We start from the raw sequence: 26,747 nt of genomic DNA, 5'->3' as shown, positions 1-26,747 counted from the left end.
ATCAAAACCACCACCATCCAAAGGCATTAAGACTGAACACTGCAGAGGAATGGTTGCATAAACCCAGCATCTTAAATGAACTATGCTGGTAATTCTAACGGTTCTGAAGGACAGACCCTTAAACTGACTTCCGGCTGACCTGTTTATCAGGAATAGGATTCAGGCGGTGCCGAGCGCAGTCTTCTGGTCCAGCGGGCTCAGTCCTGCGTACAAGTGTCTCTGGTGCCCTCTGCTGTTTGTCCTTGGCTGTGCCACCCTCACAGGCCGGCAGGTGGAGCCGAGTCTGGAATAAAGGACAGGTAAACCTAGTCAGACTCCTGGAGGGAGGACACCTGCAGAACCTCGCAGACCCAGATGTCCGTGTTCTCAGCAGAGGCGAGCTGTCTTGGGGCCCCTCTCTACTTCTCCACCTGGGGCACCTTCACCTTCCTGCGTCAGCACCACGGCCAACAGTGACAGAGGCCACTGCATGCTGAGTGCCTAAAAGGTGCAGCTGGCTCCTCCCAGCTCCCCCAGATGGCAGGTGCCGCCCCCAACTTTGCAAATGAGGAAACCCAGCCCCGTGATTAGGTGACTTGCCAGCCTGGTGCCTGGACGCAGACTCTGATCTCTCTGCCGCCCTCACTGCCGCTGCATCTCCTGAAGGCCCGGCCGTGTCGGCTGGGGCGGGTGAGGCAGGAGCGTGAGCCCGGGTTTCTCCAAGACCAGCAGCCGTCAATTCCATGCACGTTTGTTAACCAAAGACATGAGCAACCTTCCGACCAAATCAAGGCCGGAAGGATCATGCTTTCCTAGGATCAATCCCCAGTACTAACTTCATTTAGGAAATAACAGTGTGTTCATCCTGTCAACTGCTTACCTGTCGAAATGCGGCTTTTTGAGGATGGTGCACTTAGTCTTTCAGTAAACAGGGACTCCGGGAGCGAGCCAGACCCTTCTTGCATTACAAAATTGGATTGTCAGCTTTGTATACTTAAAGGCCACTATGAAAAGACCCATGAGGATCAAATAAAGCTTTGTCCTCCAGACTAGAAATTCCAAACCCCGTGAACAGCGCAGCGCACGCCTCTCGCGCTTGCCCCCAGCACACGACTGCGTTCTAGAGCTTTGTGAGAATATTGAAGCCATATTTCTCCCCCCAAATGGTCATGGATAATTTGTCTAGAGAGGGGAGGGTAGAGCTTGGTGATAGAGGCATGTGTAACATGCACAAGGTCCTGGGTTCAGTCCTGGTACTCATTAAATAAATAAGTTAAATAAATAAATAAATAAATACCGAATTAGCTCCTCCTCCAAAAATTTTGTCTAAAAATTTCTAATATTTCATTTCAAATCAACAAAACACAAAAACAGTTGCTTGCCCATGTTTGTTTACCACAAAGAAGGCTGACAAGTTCCCTCTTTATGAGATAGACCTGGAGCTCAGTCTGCTTGCACGAAGGGGTGGAGGGTCTCACGTCATCTCCACGCCAGCTTCTCCCCTGGGGGGACGGGCCGTGATGGTGCTGAAGTCACGTTAGACGTGTTTCACAAGATCGGGGTCGCAGGTACATATGTAACAGGATGGGCACTGGGAAGAGGAGGGAGTGAAAAATGGACTGATTGAGAGTCAGGATTTCCTGTCTGGCCAAATGGAAAACTCCAAATGGGGGTGTCATGGGGAAGCCTTTGGTCCTTTCCGTCCCTCAGCCTCTCTGTCCCCCTCCCCACTTGTCCCCGTCACACACGCTCTGAGGGAGAAGGCAGGATCTGGAGGGCGTCCTGTCCTCTCTGCCACCCCTGGGACTGGGGTGGGGTAGCAGGATCTGGACTTCACTGTTGGAGTTGGAAGTGGCCTTGCCGCCTCCCAACCTGCCCATGTTTGAGTTTGCCTCCAGAGCTGGGCTGGGTGCCAACCAGGGGGTGGAGGGTGTGGGGTGGGGCTGGCGGGATAGTGTGTCCACAGAGTGACCGGAGAATCGTGGCTTCATTTCTGTCATTCCTGATTCCCCCGTTCAGTTCTCTAAATCTTATCTGCAATGTGGTGGCACCAGAAAATGAGAAGGAAAGAGGATTCGTGATTCTAAAGGGGGGAATATGCAAAATTTAGCAACTTGTTTCAGGGAGAACCCCAAACAGTGACTACCCTGTGCGTACAGGGGGTTTCCAGGTGGCCGGAGTCAGGAGCACCGTGCAAGGTACCCCCCACGAGAAGGTGGCTGTTTGGGGTTGGTTGCAGGTTGAGTGAGGTCATGGGTGAGTGCATGGTGCTGTGGCACTTTGGGGATCCCCATTTCTTGCTGTTGGGCATTTATTTATAAATATACCACGTATATGGCATTAGGTCTCACTCTGTTTTTCAAGTGGCAGAAACCAAGTCAAATCGGCGATAGTGGCAATTTATCTGCTCCTGTCATTGAAACGAGATGGCTGCTGGTAGGTTTGACTCCAAAGTCCTGAAACTGTCAGTAGGACCCCATCTCTGGCTCCATCCTCAGGTGGGCGCGTTCCCTAGGTAAACGAGCCCAGCGTCCAGACTCCGCGTGTGCAGAGTGGCCGTGGGTGCCGAGAGGGCGGGGGCTCTGAGCTGGGCCGGCATCCCCTGTTGTGGGTTTCACGCCCGTCTCTGAGCAGGCACCGCGCCCCCGGAATGATGGGGCCGAGTCACGCCCCTGCCTGTGGTGGGTGACCGTGGTGGGGTCACTGTCATCGGGACCACGTGGAATTCAGTACTCACAGAAAGGAGGGTGGAGCCCCGACGGGTAGAAGGACCACGGGTGTTCACCGTACGCACCCGGTGTAGGGCAAGCCGGTGTACAATCTGCAAAAACAAACAGTAAATCGTGTAGCAGGAGTGTGTTCCTGTCACTTACTACCGTCCAGCTGGGGGACAGAAAACAAGGACAAAGGGTCAGGAGAGCAGAGTTCTCAGCCTCGGCTGCACTGAGCCTCACCTGGGATGCCTCACAGGCACCGAGAGGCCAGGACTCTGTCCCCCGGCGCGCTGATCCATTAGATCCGGGAGTGTGTAAAACTCCCACATGCTTCTGATTAAACAAGGGAAAGACTTTGCTGGTAACTGTCCCTTGTCAGCCGTGTCGGGAGACAGCGGAGGTGCAGGGGGAGGCTGAAGTCACAGTGTCCTCAGAGCAGGTGTCTCTGAGTGGGGTCCCGGGGCCCCCTTTCGACAGCCCGTCGGGTCGAAGCGTGTCCCCAGGTTGTGTGGGGGAATTCGGACCTCTTTGGGCCTGTGAACCACAACTGTTAGCAAGGAGTGAAAGAGCTTAAATTTGGCCACTTTCTTCATCCCATGTTTTGGTGGCTCTGAGCCTGGGAGCGGAGAACAGAGGAGCAATAAAACAGAAAATGAACACTGCACCCTCGCAACGTGGTGCGTGCAGACATGGGGACAGCCATGGTTTCTGTTCCCAAGGTCCTGCAGCCACATTGCTAGGTAAAATCTTCAGGTTATTTCAAAATTTGATTCTAGACAAAGAGAGACTAGGACAGAAGAAGGAGGCTTGGGTGTGTGTGTTCTGGGTTGGACCCCGTGACTGAACAGGACTGAAGTTTAAGTAGGCGTACGTCTGCCTGTTTACAGATGGAACGTCTTCTGTCCCAGAGCTGGGATGAACATCTCTGCAGGATGGAGGGCCTAGAAGTCACCTTAAGACGTTGGCCCCGTCCCCTTAGTGATAACCACAGCTCACTGGTTAGATGCTGTGCGTCTGGAGATTAAACCAGTGACTGTTTTTTTTTCTGGTTGCGTTTTGGGGCTGGTGATCATCACTTCCTTTGGCTGAATTGTAAAAAGTTGCACAAAAGTTTGCAAGTTCCCTTCTTTGGGTGTTTACTGAACGGCTTCCTGAAAGCCAGTGGAAGTCCTCAAACTATTGAAGATCATGTGGAGATTAATGTTTAGGAACAAAAAACTCCCTGGCTTGGTGAGTGCTGGTGTAAGTGCCCTCCCCCTCCCCTGCGAGGCTGCTCACTGACCCCTGACGTCCTGTGACTTAAAGGAATTTTCTTCACTTTCTGCTTCTTCAGGGCAAGTATGAGGCGGCTCAGCCTGAGACCAAGTCAGCCGCGGCAGGAGAGGTGAGTAGCTCGCGCTGGCGTCTTTGTCTCCGCGCGAAGTTCAGTTACGTTTTTTTAAAATGTTGAACGTGAGGTCTTTTTTCAGTCTCCTCGGTTGTTTCATGCTGCCCAAGGCAGCAGGGCAGCTATGGGTGCTCTCAGGAGACTGCAGCCTGCACAGTAGAGTTTAAGTTATTTGGCGTTCTGTGTGAATTGCAGAAATGCCCTGAGTTGTGCAATAACGTCTTCTCACGGCAGGGGTCCGCCTTGCGCGCCCAGCCGAGGGTGTCACCCTGCTTTCCACGGAGGGGCAGGGTTTTATTCTGAATGTGTGGACCACTGGGGATGTGATATAAGTGATTTTTTGGGTGCAACTTTCCTTTTAAAACTTGATTACGTGCCTTCACATTAAGCAGGGGTTACAAACAGCAGACAGACATCAGAGCACGACCAGGCTGGGATGTCGGGCCGGCGGTGCTGGCTGCCTGGGGCGTTTGTGGGCAGGCGCTGGCCGGCTTGTGGGAAGCTGTTCTAGGAACTGGGCTTAAAGTGAGTCATTTTAGACACATAATGTTTCGATTTCAGTGCTCGTAGTATTTCAAGCATCTGTCTGATGGGAATGCTCTCATTATAAATAGGAATTTTACCAGGCGGTTTTGTGGGTGTTTGGTTTCCTCCAGCTCCCGGCGTCCCGGCCAGTGATAGTGCTGCGTGTGCCAGGGAAGCCGGGGCACCTGTCACGGTTGAGGTTGACTGTCCCCCGCGGGCCTGGCAGGTGCGATGGGCCTGCTCCCTGTAGGTGCCAAGCAGGTCCCGGAAGCCGAGAGTATGATCAGGCTTATTAATTGACGTGACTGCATCCAGCAAATTACGCTCTGCTCGTAGTAGGCAGAAACACTCCTGATTTTCGGCATATTTGGCATCTTTCTACCAGCCCTGCTCTACTGGCCTTGCCGAGGTGGTGGGCCACCTGTGCCCTGTGCAGGGAGGGAGCTGCTCGGAGAAGCGATGGCTTGTCGGTGACTCACTGGGGGTCCAGGGGTCCCCGGGGCTGTGCGGAGGCCCAGCTGGTTCCAGCCACCTGCTTTCCTGGAGCGAAGGAAGCCCTGGCCGAGAGTGGCTGATCTTGCGTTGGGCTGGGGACATTCGTGCAAACAGCTCCTATCACTGGACATCAGTGTCTTACTTACACACACTTGCGTTTTCCTGTCTGCATCTGACTGTAGTTTTATTAATAGCCCAACACGAAGAATTCGGTTGAGGAAAAGGTTCTCAATGCTGTTGTCTTATATGATTCGATTTCCTAGTTAGACATAAAAATTGTGTCAGTAGATTTAAAAATTAATGGTCACTGACTTACGGCTGTACAAAATCTCAAAGCAGCTCTAATTAGCTAAGCGACTGGACAAGTGTTTGAACACTGCTGTAAACTGCATCCTTATTGCAGTTAACTCAGAAAACGAGGTATGTCGTGGTGGGTTTCCCACTTTCCTCATAAGCTTTTCTCAGTCCAGTTTATGACCCACTCAGAAACTAACCAAGCCCTGGCTGGCGAGCCTCAACGACACTTCCCTTGGCTCTATGCAGTCGTGCGAGGAACGTGTGTCTGCTGGGAAGACCTAGTCTCATCACAGCCACGGTTAGACTGGCCACACCTGGCAGGAGTGACGTGTCAGTCCTGAGCACGTGTCTCTTTTCTAGGTCAATGCAATGAACTCAGGCAAATAAATCAAGAATGAGGCTGGCGGGTGACTGACTGGGGACTGGGCGGGGAAGATAGAGCTGTGGCGGCCTGTGTGAACCGTCCCCTCAGAGCTCACTGGCCAGGCCAACGCGGTGCTACCGGTAAGAGCCGCGGTCGGGGTGGAAAGCTTTCCAGGCAGAGCGGTGGTGCTATCAGGCCCGGGTCACATCCCAGGTCGAGGCTCCCCAGAGCCCCGAGCCCGTGGCGGCCTGGGCTCCTGCAGGGCTCTGAGCCCCTGAGCGGGTTAAAATGCTTGGCCGAGTTTCCAGATCCACCTTGAATATGATGGGCAGGAGTCCCTTCTTATATTCAGGATAAAAACCACAAATCGGACCTCAGACAGCACCCCCCGGGGGCACTCTGAAGTACGAAAGAGGCCGTGAGTCAGCAGGGAGCCAGAAATTAAGAACTTCCCCTTCCCTGTGCTGTTGTCTCCGTCTCTCTTTCCACGTGCAGCTTTAATAAGACTCTGCAAACCTTTGTGTTAAACAGATGTTCCGCCAAGTGAGAGGAGTACAGGGTCTCCTGTTTAAAATCCAAAGACAGATTTAGGTGCTGGTGCAGAAGCAGGAGGAACTTACAGCTTTAATGGGAAATACAATGATATTTCACCAGGAACGTCACGGAAGCTGAATGTGGACATTGGCCAAAATCAAAGATGATTTTCTCCAGTGATTTCTTTTGTGGAAGCAAATAACGGTTTTATGTTCTCCTCACATGTACTCTTTGATGACTCAAAAAGAATTCCAAATTAGCCCCAGCCTTACTTTTCCACGCTAAGCCAAAGACATCAGCCAGGGCTCAGCTAAGCCTGGAAATCAGACACTGTGAGGAAAGAAGTCAGGTTCCTTCTACAATTCGGCTATTGCTCCCAGGACTTATAAGTTACTTTTATATGAGATTGATATGATATTAATCGTGTTAATACACATGATTTATTGATAACAATAGTAAGTCAGACCCCCACGTCACGGTGGCTGTATTTTTGTTGTCCACGTGCTGAGGAAGCCATGTGAGTCCTTCGATGCCTCTGGGTGAGGCGAATGTGTCCCTCTCTGCGCTGTTCACACGTGCAGACATAGCACGTGTGCATCTGAAGCAGCACCTGTTCGGCCTGTGGGAGGAGACTGGGATACCACGTGCCCACCAGCAGTTTGCAGTGGTCTCTGTACCCGCAGGTGGGGAACACTGAGGGGTCACAGATGTTCCGGTTTTTGGTCTGCACCTGGAAGCCAGCGAAGAAATGGAGCAGTTTTGTGGGAGTGGAAGGGACGGCAAGGAACTGCATTTTCTCTGTGCAGTCGGTGACGCACCGGCGACTTGGAAGATGCTGGGAGTTTTACTCGAGGCCGAGTGAGTTCCTCAGGGACTGGGGTAGATGGAGCCCCAGGCACTGGCTGGCAGCCCCAGTGTGTGCTAGAGACCCGGGCCACTGAGCCCAGCTCTCACATGGGAAGAGGAAGAAGAGGCAGCTTCCTTGAGGATGCTTCTTTCATTAAAAAAAAATGTCTTTAAGCATGCTGCATGCTGGGTACCAGGAGAGGTCTGCTGGGGGATTTAGGATGTGTCTGCCCCACTGTCTCTCTCACACACACACACACACACACACACACACACATACACCTGTTGCCCCTGAAGAGCGCTAAGGGAGTAGCCAGCGTGGTACGTGACCCAGAAGGCCCTTCTGTACGTGTGGGGGCCAAGATGGCAGCAGGGGGAGTGAGGGCGTCGGAGAGGGCGGCGTGGGAGCTCTAACTCTCCTGCCGCCCTGCTGCGTGGCCTCTTCGGAGCTCATTTTCCTTCCCAAGTGGTCATCTGCAAGGTTCCTGCTCTTGTCTTGGTCCAGATGGGATAGACGGTTGTTTTGTGCTGACTGATAAGCACCAAGTACCGGAGCCTTCTGATAACGGGCTCACGTCTTTTTCACAAGGTCACCAAGCCGGGGCTGCCCTTGGCAGCTGTCCACGGGGGTCCGGAGGCTTCCATCTGGCAGCCCCAGCATCCCGGGCTCTTTGTTCTAATCGCAAGGCAGGGGTAGGGGGATAACCTGTGCCCCTTTAACCCATCTCCCAGAGGCAAGGACTCGGCCGTGTGGTCCCCTCCTGACCACCTGCCTGCTTTCTCAGCCTGGGAGGAGGACAGACGTCGTGAACACGTTGCGGTGGTTTCAGACACTGCAGCTCTGAGATGGTTCCTTGGGGGTCCAGAGAAATGGAACCCTAGGTTTACAGAGGAAGACGCATCCTCATGCTTCAAAGCTGACAGTATGGTGCCTGATGGAAACAGGAAGTGGGCGCTTTCTGTTGTGCTGGTTTACTTCCTGGGCTTAATTGTGCCAGCATTTTGGTTCTGCGGCTGGAGGCCCAACGCTCAGTCTGACGACAGTTCCTTTAACGTAGGGGCCAATAAACAGCGATGGCGGTTCCCCAAAATAATTTCTTTGGAAAATGTATTTGGAAGATGAGTAAGCCAAGACTGTCACAACAGCTTTCCATGGCAGAAAATAGAAGGCAGTGTCTTGCCATGGCGACCACGACAACGTTCAGTCCAGAAACTCACATATACTTGCAACTAAATGCCATCAAACGTGAGCGGTTTCTATTGCAAAGTCACTAGATGCAACGTGACCGTGACTCTGACTTAGCCGGGGACCAAAGACCCTATCTTTTTGTTTGTGCATTTTCCAAAGGACTCCAATTCCTGTGGAAGTTTGAATTGTACTGCAGTTAAGATAACTCAAAATACTGTTCCAGAAAGCCTGATGAGTTCAGGTCGGGACGGTTCAGAGCCTTGGCTTCCGTTCCTCCTGCCCTGTTCTCACTCAGCACCCATGCACGCTGTCACCAGGTGATGACAAGGAAGAGGAATTGTCAGTGAATGTCGTTTCAGATGATTTGGGCAAATGTGTGGTGTGGGAAAGATGACATTTTTTGGCTGAGCCGTTTCCTGGGATTTGTGTTAATCTGGGCTAGTTTCCTTTTCCCAGGAGAGACAGAGCAGACCTCACATTCCCTGTGACCATGACTGGACCAGGGAGTCTCTATGCTGGGCAGTCCTCTTGTCACCTCTGTGCAACATGTAATAGCTTTGGCAAGCTGACTTCCATATTGTTGAGATGTTTCTGGCTTAACTCTTGGGATTTCCTCTTCAGGTGGTAGACCAGATGGCTGTACCCTTAGCGGTAGATGTTTGTGCCATTTTGTAAGAAGTCTTTCATTTTATTCTGCAAGGAAAATAATCTAAGAACTTGTCTGTGCCCCCAGACAAGCTCCCTCTCCCTTCTCCAAATAGCCACACCCAGGTGACCCTGAAGTCGGCTCGGCTGTGAACATTCTCCATGTGAGAGAAGCCCCTTTTTCAAGGGTTGGATAGGCTGCAGATAGTGAAAATAAACTTTCCATTTGTAGTCCCATGTGTTTGAGATAATACCAGAGCCTCCCCCCACACCACCACCTAACAAACGGCAGTTAAAACTTTCAAGTTTCTTTTTTTAAGTGCTCTTTTTTTTTCTTTTTGAAGGGGGAAGGTAATTAGGTTTGTATTTACTATTTATTTTTAAATGGAGGCACTGGGGATTGAACCCAGGACCTCATGCATGCTAAGCTCACACTCTACCCCTGAGGTATACCCTCCCCTCTAAAAATTTCCAAGTTTCAGTCAAGCCTGGATAGTATATTCTTTTGCTAAAGCAAAGCACTATTACAAAAATTAAAACAAAACATTTATGAAGGACCACAAGCGTCAAGGTTTTAAGGAAAATATTTTATATTGTCCTCCTTCAATATTCCCAAATGCCATGCAGTAGGGTCTGAAGATGCGTGAACTTCTCTTTTGACTGTTCTCACTGTGACTGCAGGGGCCGCCGCGGGGGCACAGGGCTGGGGTGTGGGTCGTGTCTGTCGTGTGAGCTGTCTCTTCTGTTAACTTATTTCTGAGAAAGACTGCATATCGATTTTAAGATCCAAAACTTTTCAAAGGAGATGAGATGTAGATTAATTTTAGGAAAAAGGAAGAGAGCTGAACTTCTTTTTGAATTTCTTATGATTTAACAAAGGGAGAATTCAAGACTGAAAGGCAAGGGGTTGCCTAGTCCCAAACAAAAGCAGGAATAAGAAATTTGGTGAGAACAGGAAGACAACGAGGTTCTGTTGCTTTCCTCATGTTACTGTTTTGTGCCAGCTTTCAGCAGCAAAACGTGGTTGAGAGATTTTTAAAAACAGAGCAAATTTTCCTCTGTTGCCATAATTCATGGTCCGTGAACAAACCATGCTTTATTCTCAAAGTAACAGCTCAAAAAATGATCATTTTGCTTAAAGTATATTAATTGCTATGGCTTTAGAATAGGAAAAAATGCACATTTAATGGCAAATGTGAATAGTGCATGTTTTAAAAAATGCTGTATTATAGGTTCCTAATAGTTTTTCTAGTGGAAAATGTGGTAGTAAAAATTATACCTTAGAACGCCCCTCTGGAGGGCTGATTTGTAATTACTTCCAAGGCTCTCTTCTGTATTGTGTATCTGAAGTAAGTATGTATCTGTATATATGTACATGTAAATACGACATTTACAGGGTAAATGCATGTTGATTAATTCTCCTACTTGAGCGAAAGAACAAACAGTATACGTGCTCTGGAAGCAGCAGAATGAATGAAAAGTTGTTTTGGAAAAACAAATTTCCTGGAATAGCAGCCACATGACAAACAACAACTGTAATTCAGCTATTTTCATTTGACTGGAAAAGATGTATTTATTTTAACCTTTTAGAGAAGAGAGTTTCCGCTATCATGTGTTCAGCCCCAATTCAGGGCAATTTCTGTCCATTTCAGTCTTGAATTTCCTCTTTGTCTTTGTCCTTTTCTTCAAGCCCTGTGATTTTGCAGCAGTGTATTTCCACACCCACATCCTTAACCATGACGTCTATTATCTGTCACATAAAAAGCTGATTGTTACTTGGTAGTTTTTTCATATTGTATGTTTAGGTCTTCAGAAGAGGAGCCTAATTTTGTATTAAAAAGAAGCTTAAAAAGGAAACCCTTAACCAGCACAGGGTCCGCCTCGGACCTGCTGCTCTTCCCTCAAAGGTGGCCTTAACGCTGCACCTTGCATGCTTCTGGCTTGATGCATGTGACAGCTGTAAAGGGCTGGTTGTCCTGGAGGAAACAGGGGGGCTCTGTTTTCACAAGGACGGCGAAGTGGATTTTGCTATACCCCGAACGAACGGGACAGGACGTACTCCAAGTTAGCCTGTAGTAGGTTGGGGGCGGGGAGGAGAAAGTGCGTGTGCGCACGTGTGCACGTGCATGTACAGGTGTGTGCGCGGGCATGCGTGTCCGTGTGTCCAAGTGGAGGAATTACCCAAAGGACCAACAATGGATAATGCAATCCTTGCATAATCAGGGCGCATTAGTCGACCCGGTGCCACCTGAAAAAATTAAGCAACCATTTTTATTTACCTCCTCCGACCTGCGTCGCCTCTTAGTGTGAGTCACACCGGAAGACGGGAGGGGCCTTTCACACTCTGGCAGGTGGCAGGTGGCAGGTGGCAGGTGGCAGGTGTGCAGCGGGAGGGTCTGACACGCGCCCCTGGTGGCGTCTCTGACAGTTTCTGGTCATGGTGGGTCCTGTTCCTGTGAAGCTCGGGCTTTGGCTGATTCGGCCAGACGTGCACGGAGCGCTGGGACTCGGAGCGCCGGTCGCTCTGCCCGAGCTGCACGCGGGCAGCCTCGCGGCGGACTCCCCGCAGCCCCCTTCCCGCCGGTGAGCGTGAGCGCACAGGCCCGGCGGGAGCCCGGGCATCCGCGTCCCGGCGGCGCCGCGGGGGCCGGACGTCCTCTGCGGGGGAGGGGCGGGGGTGGGAGGAGGAGGTGGGGGAGGGGAGGGGCAGCGGGCGGAGGAGGGGACGGGGAGGGGGAGGGGGCGGCCCAGGCCCGCCCAGCGGAGCGGCCGCTCGGGCACAGACGATGACCGGGCCGCCGCGCGGGACGCTGCAGACGCTGTTTCTCAGGAAGGTAGGGCGCGCTCACTCCGCAGCCGGCGGCCCGGCGCGGGAGCTGGCGGGTTCTGTTCGCTGCTGCGAAACTGATGCGACAGCTCTTGGCCACGGAAAGGCAGGTTCGAAAGTTGTAGGGGCAGAGTGAAATTCTGTGCGTCCTTAAATGTGAAAGGGTCAGGGGTCACGGAGGGAGGCAGAGGTCCGGCACCCGCTCCAGGGAAGGCTGTGGTCACTGTCAGTTCGTCCCGTTTCTGCGGGTGTGTCACCGCCCGAGTGGGCTTCCCGGCGTCGTTCCCACGTGTTTTCACGGTCAGGGAGGACGGGCCGCTGGTCATTTTGCTGCGATCTCAGAAGCACGGGCCAGTTGATGCCAGGTGATGTTTATTGAAACTGTTACTAAAAGGTAGTTTTAGGTGAAGAGAATCAGATTTAGCAGTTTGCCCTTAAATTTTTTTTTTTGCTCTTTTAGAACTTTTTTATGGTCGTAAAATATACATAAAATTTACCATTTTAACCATTTTCAGTGGCATTAAGCTCATTCACATTGCTGTGCAGCCATCACCACCCTCCGTCTCCGGAACACTCTCATCTTCCCAAACCCAAACTCTGTTTCCATTAAACTATAACTCCTCGTTCCCCGTGCCCCCCACCAAGTTTGCCCATTTTTAAGTGAAATAACTCAAACATATAATAGTCCTGTACAGTAAGTACGCCTCCGACTACAGTCCAAACCAGGTCATGCAGAATAACTCCTGCAATCTGCTTGTTGGGGTTGTTCGAGAAATTACTTTGAGTTGTATCTCACATAACTGTCTTTAAAACAGAAAGGAATGAAATGCAGGGTTTTAAAAATCACTTGACATCCCCCTGGGTATAGGGTTTGTGAGTCATAATACTTTTCTGAAGAAAATCTGTGACTTTCCAGCAATGTGCATATAATTTTTTTAACTGGCAGGTAATGTCCTGATTCCCTTGTTCTGGTGGACATCTCTATGTGTGCATATGCATTATATGCAGATTCGTGGTGAATAAATATTTTTATTTGTAGATCTTTAAAATATTTTTTTGTATTTTACTGAAGTGTAGTTGATTTGCAGTGTTCATTTCAGGTGTACAACAAAGCCACTCAGTTATATGTATACATATATATTTTTTCAGATTCTTTTTCATTATATGTTATTACAAGAAACTGAATATAGTTCCCTGTGCTGTGCAGTAGGTCCTTGTTGTTTATCTATTTTATATGTAGTCATGTGTATCTTTTAAGCGCAAACTCCTTACCTGTTTCCCCCTTCTCCTCCCCCAAAACCACGGTTCGTTTTCCATGTCTGTGTTAGTTGTAGATCTTTATACATGAAAATATAATATTGAAGTAAACTTACGTTTCACTTTAAAAATCACTCCTAAAATAACATTTCTAATGATTTTATAAGGTGAATGAGGGTTGTTTCCTTCTACTTTTGGGGTTAAGAAAACAGGCATTAAGGACCCAGGCGCAGGTCCACTTCCTCAAGCAAGGACAGACGTACACATGAAAGTCGCACCCCTTGAATCCCAGCCCCTCACCCGCGCGCATCCCGCAGGTCTCTGAATCCTCACCTCCTCCCCGCTGTGACGGTTTGCTCCAATTTAAATGAACATTACACCTCCAGGAGTATTTCCTTATTGATACGTCTTCTTATTCCCAAAGATGTCAATAAAGTTGGGAAATACATTCAGTACGAGATTAAAAAATGAGTAAGTGCATGAAGGAAATAAGGTAGAAAAAAGATGAAGGAAATAAGGTAGACAAAGGGATCTGAAGCCAGACACAGGGTCTGAAGGCACAGCTGGTGGGTGGCCGCGGGGCCGCGGGTGTGACTCAGTCCACGGCCTTCCCAGGGAGTGGGCACGGACAACGTGGGCTCAGACCACAAGCAAAAAGCCCAATCCAGCTGCTCAGGTGAACACATCTCTTTCCGTCCCTGAGCCCAGAGAGGAGCAGGGCCTCCCCAGCAGGGTGGAAAGCTGGCGTCACGTCCCCACAGGAGCCTCTGCTCAGCGCAGCGCACTTCTCAGTGACGCCTTTTGTGATGCTCCGCGTTGTCAGCCGAGGGGGAGACCAAACACAAAGCAGAGAAGCCCTCCTCTCTGCAGGCAGCTCCGTGTGGTCCCGGTGAAGAGCTCCCTAAGGCTGCGTCTTCCGGGGACGTTTGCAGTCGCCTCGCGGTTGTACCCCCCAACAGTGCTCCGTAACTCTGCGGAGCAAGTACGTACATTTCATTAGGATTTAGTTTGGGTTCCTTGACAAGTACAGGGCTCGTGACATTCGGGCCCTGGAAGAAGCTTTATGAGTCACACAGCCCACAGACTTCACTTTCTAGATGAGGAGACAGAGGGTCTGAGAAGTCGAAATGCTTTGCCCCAGACCATAGGGTGAGTGTGGGGCAGAGCCGGGCCAGACCCGCAGCTCCGGACAGCCTGAGCTCTTCCCTTGATCCCCTGGTGGGCAAACAAACGTCAAGGGAAAGTTTGGCACAGCCGCAGAGATGGGAACGTGACCCCTCCCCGCCTGGCTTAACCTCGTCTATATTATGGGGAATGCTGGCCCCGAGTGCCCACCCCTCCCAGGGTTCACTGCTTCTGAACAACTTGCACAGGAGCACATCTTTCATATGCAAACCCACCCATCGGAAGCCCACACCCCAACCACTTTCCGTAGGGGCCCTCACACCCCAGGCCTCTGTCCCCTGCCCTCATCACTCCAGGCCAGATGCAGACGACCAGGGACAGCCCCTGCGCCACAGGGGCTGCTGAGACTCTCAGACCCGCCCATCCTGCTCCCCCAGTCTTGCCTGTTCCTTCCTGTGGAAACTGCAATCAAGGCTCATGTCCACTCCCGACCCCGCAGCCCGCCTTGACCCTGCTTCCCTCCACCCCCTCCACGGGGAGCCAAGGCCCCACCTGCTGGGGACTGGGGTGACAAACCATCTTCTCCTGGCGGTTGTCTCCTGATCTGTTGGCCTGGCCACACCTAAATAGTAATAAACCCTGCACTTTAAAACAGTCAGCTGTTCTTGAAACATTCAGCATGTATGTTGTGGGAAGTGAAAAGATGCTTTCCTGTATTTGAGAAATGGCTCCAGGTGAGGCGGGCACAGGAGTGGCTGTAACGGGAGGCAAATACGGACACCGATTCGCTGTACCGAGAGGCCACAGGTACCATGTGCCCTGCCCCCCGAGGGGCTGAGATCCTGTACAGTAGGTGTCTGGGGCAGGCCAAGCCGGGGGGACGGCAGAGGGGCGCTCTGCAGGTGACGTTCACAGCGTGAGCAGAGGCACCTTCTGGAATGCTGGTTCCTCCTCATTGTTGGCATGGATTCGTAGGTTTCTGGCGCTGATCTGCCTCAAAACTTCAGACAAGTGAACATCTTCATATAGCAGATTCCAGAGCTTTTGATCCGTTTCTTTGTTAACCCTTGAGAGCCCATGGGCAGGCGGTTCTGAGTACTTCCCCAGTTTCATCACTGTCGATGGCTGTTTAACAGCTGCGCTGCGGGTGATAGCAGCAGGGGCTTCCTGATAGCAACACGTCCCGTCTGCACAGTCTGAGTAAGGAGCTGTCCCCAGAGGGGCTCTAACGAAGTGACCGACTCCCATCATGACGACAGTTAATGTGTCTCCCTGAGGATGTTCCTGAACTGCGTGGTGATTTTATTTTTAGACTCATCTGAGTCAGTATTTAAAACATTTTTACAATGTCGTGTCGTGAGAAAGATAGATGTGGGAGGATGTTAGACAAGGTCGACACAGAGATGGTGTGTAATAAATACAGGACACTTTGTGTTTAACAGGAGAAGAGAGGAGGACTCCCAACAGCGCTGTATGCGGCTGTCTTGGGACGTGAAGTGCAAGCAGCGAAGCTTTCACTTGCTTGGATTAGGGAGGAGAAATTTAATTATTTGTTTTTAAAGACGAAGTAACATAATGAATATCATCCACTGTCAAAGATGGCCCCAGAATCTGGGCTCTTAGCCAACACTGCACATGGTCTCCAGTCTTGCTTAGAGGAAGGGAAGAGACTTGCGTGGGATCAGACAGGGCTCTTACTGGATCAGGGCTCTCTGCTCTGCAGGAGCGGGTTCAACAGAGAATCGTGGAAGCTGGCCTCCCTGTGCGGAGACAGGCCTCCCTGGCTGCCCCGGGAAGAATCCAGAAGCTGCTAGCCAAAACTCGTACTGAGAGAGAAAGTATCAGGAGGTTATTTCTGGAGGTTCTCGGGCCTCGGACCTCAGAGCTCAGGAAGCGATGCCCCGGGCCCGTGGTCTGCTAGGGAAGGTCTGGAGAGAAGTTCCGTGGCCAGGGCACCCTCTGCCCGCCGATGCCATGCTGAGTTGCAGGCTCTGTGCCTGCGTCTCCAGGTTGAGGCCTGACCTGGGAGCTCACAGGCAGGGTCTGCAGGCCTCACAGTCTGGTCTTCAGAGGTGGCCTCGTGGGGCAAGTCTGGATACTTGCGGGCGGAGCCGCGGCACAGATGTGCAGGTGGCGTCACCGGGTGGCGTCCGTCTTGGCGAGCCCTGCGTGGGGCAGGTCGCACGGCAGCGAGCTGCTGCTGCTACCAGAGGACGTCACTGAGCTCCTCTTGAAGGGCTGCTCGTTCCCTGGGGACCAGGCTTGGGGGCCAGGCTCCTCATCGGGCTTCCACTGAAAGAGCCCTGCCAGCTCCCCTGCTTCCCCCACCAAGGCCAGGAGGAGGTTCTGAGGCTGACGGAATTGGTCCCAGTCTCATTCAGCAGCAAACTCAGCCTGGGGGCAGCGGGTGTCCGCCAGCATGGGTTCAGAGCCGAAGCTGAAGGGGCCGGCAGCAGCACTGCTCTCTCCCTCTGTGTCCCCATGCATCTCCCCGCCAGCTGACATGCCGCCCACGCGCAGCAGTCAGGATTGCTTAATTGTATTGTTTTAAGAACGTAAAATTGAGAAAAAATTCTACCACATTGAAGAGCCGCAAACAGAGAGGAGTTTTAAAAAGCAGTTTATATGAAAGATTATGTAAAGATAGCAAGTCCCAAACATTTGCTATTTGCTATTTGAATTGTTAAAAAGTGGCTGCAGAAATGTAATGGGGTTGGGGGAGGGTGTAGCTCAGTGGTAGAGCGCGTGCTCTGCATGCACGAGGCACTGGGTTTAATTTCCAATACCTCCATCAGATAAAAAAAAAAATCTTAGAAGAAAATATAAATGAATAAAAAAATTGTTTTAAGAAATATAATGGCCCGTGTCAAGGGAGGAGAAGGTGGAGTCTGCAAAGTATGACAGTAAACATTTGCCAATTTATTGATTCTCTCTTCCCATTTTGCCAATGAAAATTCCTGTTCGATGGAGACTGATAGCAGTGACGATTCAGAGTGGAGGAGCGTGGGGTAAAGTGTGAGCAGCGAGAACCTCAGGCGAGAAAGTGTGTGATCTCTGGGTGCGCGGGACTCCAGGAGCTTCAGGCCTTCCCTGTGACTCGGAAAACCCTTGCTCTTCTCAGATCTGTGGAGTCACAGCTCCAGACTTCATTTCTCTGCTTATAGGACAGTATTGTCCCCTGGTGACGATGCACGTGACTAGTGACATTGCTGTTTGAAGTCAGTGTGGAAAGGAACGTGGGCCCACTTTCTGTCGTGAAGGGTGTTGAGTATCAGGAAAATACGGCCCTGGACTACTCTAGGTCGCCCGCGTTTAGAAGGACCACAGGCACTTTCAGGCATATTATAGGGCCTTGACAGAGATTAAATTCTTCTGTAGTTAAAACTTCATTTGCAGGAGGTTTATTCTGAAATGGACAACAGATTGGGGGAGTCCCGCTACGTAGCCAGGGCTGGCATCTCTGCTCTACCTGAGGATGGCGGTCCACTCTCCATCAGTATCTGTTTGTGGGCCCTTGATCTGCACCAGCTGAGCACTAGCGGTGCCGTCCCAAAGAGACAGGTGGGCTTCCCCGCAGGCGCTGGCAGTCTGGCGGGGCAGTCAGCCCCTCTGTCCTCGTTAAACGATGCTCAGACACAGGATGCGGAAACAGCACGACTGCAGAAGAGAGCAGCTGATTCTCACTTCCACACACCAGGGAAACGGCATCTCATTCCTGCCCTCAGCAGCGACGCACCCCCAGAATAAACTGCAGGAATGGGCCCCATGTATCGAAGCAGGTGGGCCAGGTGCAGTGAGGGGATGGACGTGTTTAGCTCCTGCCGGGTTACATGAGGCCCCTGCAAGGCTCAGGGATGGGGCCTCGGCCACCTCTTGGATAAAATGTCCGCAAGAGTATCATCCATCCACCTGGTCCAGAGTTCACTGGGACATGAAGCGACGCCAGCACCAAACCGTGGGGAGTTTGGGGGGCGGGGCAGTCACCCCAGAGGGTGCAGGGATAGGAGGTGGGAGGGCGGGGCTCTGCCCCTGCTCCATCCCAGGAGGAAAGAAGCCATCTCTGCATCCTGTCTTTCCATCTGTGGAAGTAGGAGGGTTTGAGCAAACGATCCTCTTCTACGATAACCATATCACCCCCTGTGGACCTACCATCCTTAGTTAACTTAAATACTTAATAACGCGTCAGTATTCTTGGCCAGCGTCATCTTTTACAGTGACTGTCTCCCTACGGTTTTGCTATCTAAATACACAAAATGAGATTTCTCTCTCTCCTGCTCATTCTAAAGTGTCTCCTTAAACTTAAGTGTCTCCCCCAGTTCTTCAAACTGAAGCTGAGGTTTTCAAAGAATCAGTCTGTTCTCTGGTTTCCCTTTCAACAGTTGTGGGTGTGCCTCGCAGATCTGCAGCTCAGAGGCTGTGTCCCCTGTGTAATGTCTCCATCTTGGGGACAGATGGACCCTGGGTGGTGGCCGTACTGCCCAGACTGCTAGGCTGGCCCTGTCTGGAGGACACAGGTTGTTAATAACCAAAACAGAAACAAAGTCTTTATGTAAAATGATAAGCATCAGTTTGATCCAATGTCTCGTAAAGGCACATGAACCATTGGTATAGACTTAAGAGCAAGATTTTGCAAATACCAACACCCAGGGACAGGTTGGATGCTCTTTTGATTGGACAGGAGAAAAGCATCGAGTCAGTCTGCGCAGATTGCCTGGTCTTGCCCTTCTGGTCCTCCAGGCCTCTTGCTCGTGGGAAGGCTGCCTTCTGCTTTTCAGGGCTTTCTTTGCTCCTCGGGCATGACTGTGAATAGTCACGAGGAGCATTCTGTTTGTTCTGCAGATTTCCCGGAATCTGTGCGGGAAATCTGTGCGGCTTTGCCTAAAATCCCAAAGTTGGCTAAGTGTTAGCGTGCACTTGTAACACAGAGTCCAATGCAACTAGCTTGAGCAAAAAATGAGAATTTATGGGACTTGCAAACTGAAAACACAAGGATCCACAGTGCTTTAGAGCTCGGAGACCTCCCCTCCCTCCAGGTTCCCTGCTGGGAGGGTCCTTCCCAAGCCCCACATGGCGGCCACTGGCTGTTTCAGACTCACAGCCCCACACTCGCAGCCCAGCAGGAGAGCGGGTCTCGTCCCCGCCCGCTGTCACATCTGGGATCTGTCACCCCGAGGCAGGCAGGCCTGTACCAGCTGCAGGCCCCCCTTTGAGGGTGGGTCGGGGCAACTGGAACCGTCTCCTGCGGCAGAGCGGGTCGCCTGCTGTGCACCTGGAGAAACTCTCCCCGTGACCGGTATTCCTCCCCTGGGCTTCGTCAGGCCCCTTCCCTGGAGTCTCCAGGCCTCTCCTGGACAGAGGGACGTGGTCTTCACGCACCTCACCCGTGGGAAGGACAGACAGGCAGCTTTGAAGGACAGCTGTGAAACTTGCAGGGCAGCGTGGTGTTAGCAGAACCTCCTAGTGATTTACAGAAACAGTGCTGTCATCACTTGTTTCTCTTTTGACTCCCCGCTGCCCCAGGGAGGCTGCCGGGGCCGTTTAAGTGCTGTGAGCCCAGTGATTTGCTGGGCTCGGGGCGCGGGGGCTGGCAGCCCACAGAAGGACGTTTCACACGTCCAGCGTGCCCAGCAGGCCCCGCCTCTGTTTAAAGCAAATAGAATTTCTCCCCCCAGAGAGCTGCGCTTTCCCTCTGAATGTGATCTCCGTCCACACAGCAAGAGAGAGGTCTCGCCTGGGCCAGTTCTAAATGACTCCGGGTGGGGAGCTGAGGTTTATGGGATTTCCAGCTTCTGTGGCTCCGCCCCGTTCACAGCAGTGACAGGTGTGCTGAGCTCCAGTCCTGTGGCACCGCTCTCCTGAGGACCTGGAGCCCGGCTCTGGTCCCACAGTCCTGCAGCGATGGTCCTGTTTAGCTGCAGGACCCGCCCTTCTCCCCACAGCCCTTCCCCCCTCGACTTACCTTGGCAGGGAAAGGCAGGTGGGCAGGGCGAATGTGTCCTGAGAAAGAACCGGAGGCAGGTGTACAAGGTGGGGCCGTTAGTGATGAGAGCGGACCCAGCACGTGGAGGAGCTGGTGGGGCGCAGGCAGAGCAGGGGCTTCCTGACCAGCGCTCCAGAGGGAACTGGACAAGGCAGCGCCCCAAGGCCCCGTCTCACCTGGAGGTGGTGGTTCCATCCAACTCAGGCTTTCTGCTCCCTTTGTGAGAGGCAGGCTATGGGCGCCTTGCTGTCTCCCCTCCTGAGCCTCTTCAGCCACTCCCTGGAAGGTAGATGCCCTGACCTCCAGGGCCTCAGAATGTGACCGTGTTTGGGGAAGGGGCTTTTGCAGCAGTGATGAAATTAAAATGACATCATTGGGATGAGCCCTAATCCCATAAGACTAGCATCCTAAGCAGAAGAGACGAGGGCACAGATGTGCACAGAGGGACAACCATGTGAGGACAGTGGAGAAGGACAAGGAGAGAGGCCAGGAGAAACCAGCCCTGCTCACACCTGGTCTCCGACTTTCAGTTTCCAGACTGTCTGAGCCCCTAGTCTGGGTGTTTGTTACACGGCCATAGCTGACTGTTGCAGTGCCGGGCAGGTGGCGCTGCTGGGATGCATGGCCCTGGAGCTCTGGGACTGACCTCAGAGGATGCTGCATCCAGAATCTGCAGCCGGACTTGAAGTTCAGGCCTGACCAAAGTTGGGTCACCCTCCCACTTCCTTCTGTGAGTGGGGACAAAGCACAGCTGGCAGGACCTGCCCATGTTCCCCGGTGTTGGTGCCCCTTCCCTGAAGGACATTTGGGGTGTCTGGGCTGGCCTCTCTGGGCCTGGGTGTCACCCCTGTGCCCTCGGCCCTGTTGCACTTGACCTGCCGCTTCGGCCATCCATGGGGCAGGGAGCAGTCCTGTTCTTTCTCCTGCTGGTCCTCATGGTGGAGGCCTGTGTTTTGAAAGGAGGGAGATGCCCCCGGGACCTTAATTGCCCCAGGGGCCTCCCGGGGCGTGGCTCCTCTCCCAGGCCGGGCAACGGGCTCGCAGTGGTTGCCAAGCGTCTGTGTGTTGGCATCGTGGCCACCATGGCCCACGACCGCCCTGCTGCTCCAGCCGAGGGCAAGGGGTCCCCCCATGGGCCTCGGGAAGCCACTGCAGCTGCAGGAGTACGTGTTCTCAGAGACTTTTTAAAGAGGAAAATGCAGGTCGGTGGTGAGTGTTCCATGGGCACAGGTGCCGCGTGAGAGGGAGTGTTTCCTCCTGGTCGGAGGAGAGGGAACCAGCTGAAAATCCGGGTGTGTGTTGGGACAGATGGCAACATGCAGCCTTGCGATCACTCTGGTGTCTCAGGGCCCCAGAGGACAGGCCTCCGACAGCGCAGGAGGTGGTGTGAGGAGGAAAGTATTTAGAACTGGTATGTCTCTCCACGTCTCTGTTTTCTCACTGTTTGTGCTGTGAAGGGAGGCGGGACCAGCCCTAACCAGGATGAGGCCTGCGGGCCTGGGGCTGCTTTGGGCTGGGGTCCTGCCGTGGGAAAGGTGAGGAGGGGCAGGGAGAGACCCCTTTCAGGTCCGCGTGCGGAGGACGGCACCCGGATTAGCCCGAGGGGTGAAGCCCTCCCTACATGTGGCGCCTGTGGCGCTGCACCCAGGGTTCCGAGGGACCAGGGCGGCTCCCCGGGGTGCGGGTGGGTGCTGATGAGCGGCGGGGCCGTTGTGATGGCAGCCGGCCCGGCCTTCTGAGGCCCGTTCAGTCCGCGCAGCCTGGCGCGTCTGTCTGAAGGTTGGTGTGTATCCCGCGCTCCTCAGGGACGCCCTGGAATTCGAAATTCCCTTCGATTAAGGCCAGTTCTGTGCTCTGCCCTTGCGTCTGGCTCTGTGCATTTACCGTGGATACTGCGGTCCGAGTCCTTCCCGCGGGCGACCTTGCTGAGGCCTCCCGTGGGGGATGCCGCAAGGGCCCCCCGCCTGCCGCCTGGCCCCTGAGCCTGAGATGCTGCGAAGTCCGCTTTCCTGGGCGCGTCCCTGAAGGTGGTGGCTCAGTCCTTCCGGAGAGACCGTGCCTCGGGGTCCCCCGGGAGCCGCACTGCGGGTCTGACAGCTCAGATGCCACGCGGGAGTGGGATTCTAGTCTGCCCGGGTCTGGAGCCTGCGTGCCTTCTCTGAGAACTATGCAGAAATAAAGTGCAGAAAAGCCAGCTTGGGAGGCAGTGGGAACAGATCTTTCTTGTTCTTCTTCTTTCTCAGAATAGTCTTTGGGGAAATACATTCGCTTTTTAAATAACAATTCTTTGGCTCCACAATCAGTGTTTTGGGGGGATTCTGGCTCTCGGCTGGGCGGATGGCCGTGGTCTATCCAGCACCTCCAGTCCCGGCGACTCGGATCCATTCTGGGACTCTCCGTTGTGTTGCGTCTGTGCGCATCCCGCCTCCGTGTGTGCGCATGCGCGATCTGGACCGCGGTCCTCCCTGTCCCCGCTTCTCATTCCTTAGGCTGGTCCAAGAGTCAACAAAGTAATGACGAACCCCTGCCGGATAGAAAGTCCATTGATTAAACAATTAAGTGAACGTTATAAGAAGTAAAAGTATGCGGCGTGGGGCAGGCAGTGATGCGCACTGTGGGAGTAGGTAAAGCGCAGAGGAGGAACAGGGCTGGGAAGAAGGATGAGGCGTGAGGGGAGGGGTGGATGCAGGGCCGAGCATAGCGGGCAAGTCCTTCTGCCCCACAGACACCCGGGTATTGGGGGTGGGGGGCAGGGAGAGGCGGGGGCCCGGGGCAGGACGCCTCCACCCTCGCGCAGCTGCTGGGCTCGGCTCTTCCTCACACACTCACTTGGGGTGTGTGTAAGCCGCCAGTGAGTCAGCAGCACATCCTGAACGACACGAGGGTTCCAATTATCGTGATTCAATTAGGTGGGGTGCTAATTAGGGGCCGTTGGGTTATTCACTCAAGTGCCAGCTTATGTTTGGTTTTGTGCATTTCCTTTTCCAATTGGGAGGAAATTAAATTTAGGGCAGTACCAAGGATGATTTAACATTCAGCATCCAAACTTAGAGGCAGCACTGGGGCACCCACCACGCCAGAGCAACATCAGTACATTTGCCCCAGATCGAGTTAAAACCGACCAGAGCACCCCTTGAAAACCTTCTCAACCTGCCCACACTTCCTCGCCAAAGGCAGCCCCTAGCTTGAATTCGATGTGTAGTCTTGCTTCCCACGACTTTACACTGATGGCATGTGTATTGGCAACCTGTGTACAAACAGCACCTTGAATTTTTTGTTTCTAGAATGTCATCAGCGGGATCACAGTGCAAGTGATTTTCTGCAACATGTCCTTTTCCTTCAGCTTGTTACTGCTTTTTTCTTTTTTTTTGTCTTACTGAGAAACATTCGTTATCTTCAAATTTCGGCTGTTAAAACCCAGCTGCTGTGGCATCCCGAGTTTCTTGCGTAGACATGGAATTACAGCACAAATTAAACTATTTCAGGCACTAGTTTAGCAAAATGTTTAAAAAGGCTGAAGACCTCGAGTCCTCCCACTTGGTAGAAATATAGAGAATAGTGGGCAGCACCTGATGACATTGAAAATGTACATTTTACATGCATATTTTAATTTGTGCTTCTCTGTTACTGGTGAGGTTGGGCATCTGTTGACATAGTTTGTTGGCTTCCTTATGAATTGTCTGTTCACATCCTTTATTTGTCTCTTGGTTTGTCTGTGTTCTCCTGGGTGACTCCTGACCTTCTTTATAAATTTCAGACATTAATCCCCTGTCACTAATAATGCAAACCACTTGAAATGGCTTGTTGTCTTTGCTTTGCCTGTGTGTGGGGTCTTTCATAATAAGAAGCTTTTGAGCTTTTTAAACCAATTCATGTTTTTGTTGATTTTTCTGTTTGTTGTTTAAGAAGTTCTTCCTACATGAAACATAAAGACTATCTCTTTTTTCTTCTAATACTAAATGATTGTACTAAAATTGATGTTGTATATGGTGACATGGGAACCTAAATTTATTTTTCCTGTAGAAAGACAGTTATTCTCCGTGGATCAAATGAACAGCCCACCTTTGAGTTGTCTGTCTTTCCCTTTCTGTACACTTAGGTGCTATGAGACCCTTTGCCACCAGGAAAATCAATACACATTATTAGGCAGAAAATTATTTTTGAAATAGGCACTAGGACATGTGGTCATTCTGAATCAAGAGTTTTCAACGATACTAGACTTAAATCAAATCCTTTCTTAGGATGCAGAAGGGGCTTTGAATCTAGACCACGAAGGAGGCAGATCCCACCCTGTTACTGAGTTCTGCTCACACCCTGCACTCTGTAGGGAACAGAAACAGCCAAGAGGAGGTTCATAGAAATGCTTCAGGGATGCCCTTCCCCCGCTCACTAGATATAAGGGCCCTGGGCGTGGACCACAGCACTTGCGGCAGGGCCTGGCCCTGGTAGGTGTTCCATGAATGTTCAGTGAACGAGGTCTCCTAAAGCATATCCTGTAGGAAGCAGTGAAGGAGCTGGTGGTGCCGACCTGCAGAGAAGAACGCAGAACAAGGGGGGAGGCTCCCAAATGCCTGGTCACTTCATGGAGAGGGGCTCTGGCTCCTGTGGGTCCAGTGGGTGGAAGCAGGGAGGAGGCAGGCGCGGTTCACCCTTAGCTCTTCTCAGATTCAGAGCCGTCCAGGGATGCAGGGGCCTGCCTGAGTGAGGATGTGTGTCCTGTCACTGGGGGTTTCTCGTGAGGCTGCACTGGCCAGAGGGAGGGCTGTGTCGAAGTGTGACTGTCCTCCACGACCGGGGGGCCCTCAACCTGGGGCCCCCGGTCCATCAACAGCAAGCTCTTTTCTGCCCTGTGTGGGCTGTGCAGTGTCCGTGCTGTTCTGTTTCAGTCACCAGACTCAGGCACAGGTGGAAACTTAGCAAATGAAGCCAATGGACGCCTGGGCTAGTCCAAGTGGCTGGGCCCAGTTTTTAGAAACAGCCCTGATAAGGATGTCCCTGGGATGAAGCTGGAGTGCTTTCGCAAATATTTAGGGTTATGCTTTTGACCTGACGGTTATATTCATGTAATTTATTTGGGGATCCGTATGCCTAGTGGGTTTCCTGAAGTTCATAATTCTACGTTTATCTGATTAAAGATTTTTTTCTATTATAACTTTTGGTGACTTGAGGGTCTAGAACTATTTAAATATGGAATAGCACCATGAAAAATATCAAGGAAAAGAGGAAATGTTAAAATCAGCGAAGACATGAGTTTAGACAAGTTAAATCTGAATGACTCACTGCAGACACTGGGCTTGTCAGCAGTTTCATAAATATCCGTTAAGTCTTGTAAATTTTGTTTCTTACGTTAGGATGTTTTTTTCTCTGTCTCTGTTTAAAAATAACTCTTGATCTCTTCTCCAGCCTCCCCTGAACAGCGTTGCTGGAGGTTGTGTGAGACTGTTCACGTCTCAAGCCGAGGGGTGTTTTCACAAACATCTTGCAGACACGGAGATCGACGTGTCTGGGCTCTCCCTGCGGGCCTGCTGCGGGAGGCTGGGGAGGGTCCCGAGGGACCACCGGCGGGAGAGGAATGAACCTCTGATGCCTCTGGCTGTTTCCTGGGTGACACTGCTGGAATCAAACATTTCTGTGGCAGGACTTTTCTCTGAAAGCCTCAGATTGGTACCACCCAAGTTCTAGGTAAAAGTTTGCATTGTCCCTGGCAGATCTCGTTGTATCCAATGATGTAGGTTTTTTTTTTAACCCGAGAAAGCCATTTTCTCTCTCATCTGTAAAATGGGACCAGTACTGGGACAATGGAATTAGTCAAGCTTGAAAGACAGTTGAATCTGCCGAACTGCGAGGCAGCGCCTGCTCCTGGGCACTGAGAAGGGTGCGCGGGTGCGCTGCGGCCGGCTCTGCTCCCAGGCCTGCCCTGGCCTCCCGGCTGCCTGCTCTCTGGCTCTGCTCTCGAATGACCTGGCACCGGCCCACCCCTCTCCCGCCCCTGCCCCTCCTAAGCCTTCCTCCAGAGCAGGCTCTGCTTCCCTGCAGCAATAAGTGACGTGTCTGGGGACTGACCTATGGAGTTTTCTCGAAGCACTTCTAAAATGTTGGGAGACGTCCTCCCCAAACAGATGCTTTTAGGATTGTTGAGTTGTAACATTCCTTTCTGTCATTTATTTATAGTAACAATGGACTGAAAACAACCTACATTAATACAGGATTATATAAATATATTACTGCATCCTGAATGTCTATACATGATTCAACAGTAAAATTGACACTGAAATGTTAGTTAAGAAAACTATTCACATTTGTATGAAATGCAAATGGCATATTATGAGCCAGTGATAAAGCAAAAGTTGTGTTTTAATTAAAAATGGGTGTTAGCTATGCATATGAATTCTAGAAGGACATAAAAGACAAGGTCAAAAGTGACTCTCTGGGGTGATGGTGCTGCAGACTGGTTTTGTTTTACTTAGTGTACGTTTTTTCCCCATTTCTTTTGTAATGAGAAATGGTAGTTTTTTTTCATAATCAGAAAAATAAGGTTATTTCTCCTTATAAAAATTAGTAAGTAGGGTAAGACAAAGGGGAT

At 51.7% G+C, this 26,747-nt stretch overlaps 1 protein-coding gene and 1 pseudogene across 3 annotated transcripts in view; one reads left to right on the top strand and one right to left on the bottom strand.

Moving 5' to 3' along the window:
* RPS6KA2 (ribosomal protein S6 kinase A2) overlaps window positions 1–26,747 on the top strand; it is a 324,439-nt gene that overhangs the window by 64,845 nt on the left and 232,847 nt on the right. For 2 of the 3 annotated variants that reach the window (XM_072966197.1, XM_072966193.1), the window contains one exon: window positions 4,027–4,077. Coding sequence is in view for 2 of the 3 variants with exons in the window: in XM_072966193.1 (XP_072822294.1) it covers window positions 4,027–4,077 (51 nt within the window). In the remaining variant the exon portion in view is untranslated. Of the gene's footprint in view, window positions 1–3,891; window positions 3,924–4,026; window positions 4,078–26,747 lie in introns of those variants that run through there. The other variant, XM_072966196.1, reaches the window with a different exon arrangement.
* Window positions 16,064–16,689, bottom strand: LOC140697911 (dCTP pyrophosphatase 1 pseudogene; annotated as a pseudogene).

This window comes from Vicugna pacos, chromosome 8 (genome assembly GCF_048564905.1).
Source record: "Vicugna pacos chromosome 8, VicPac4, whole genome shotgun sequence".
Classification (NCBI taxonomy): Eukaryota; Metazoa; Chordata; class Mammalia; order Artiodactyla; family Camelidae; genus Vicugna; species Vicugna pacos.
This window is presented reverse-complemented; position numbering and strand designations above follow the sequence as displayed.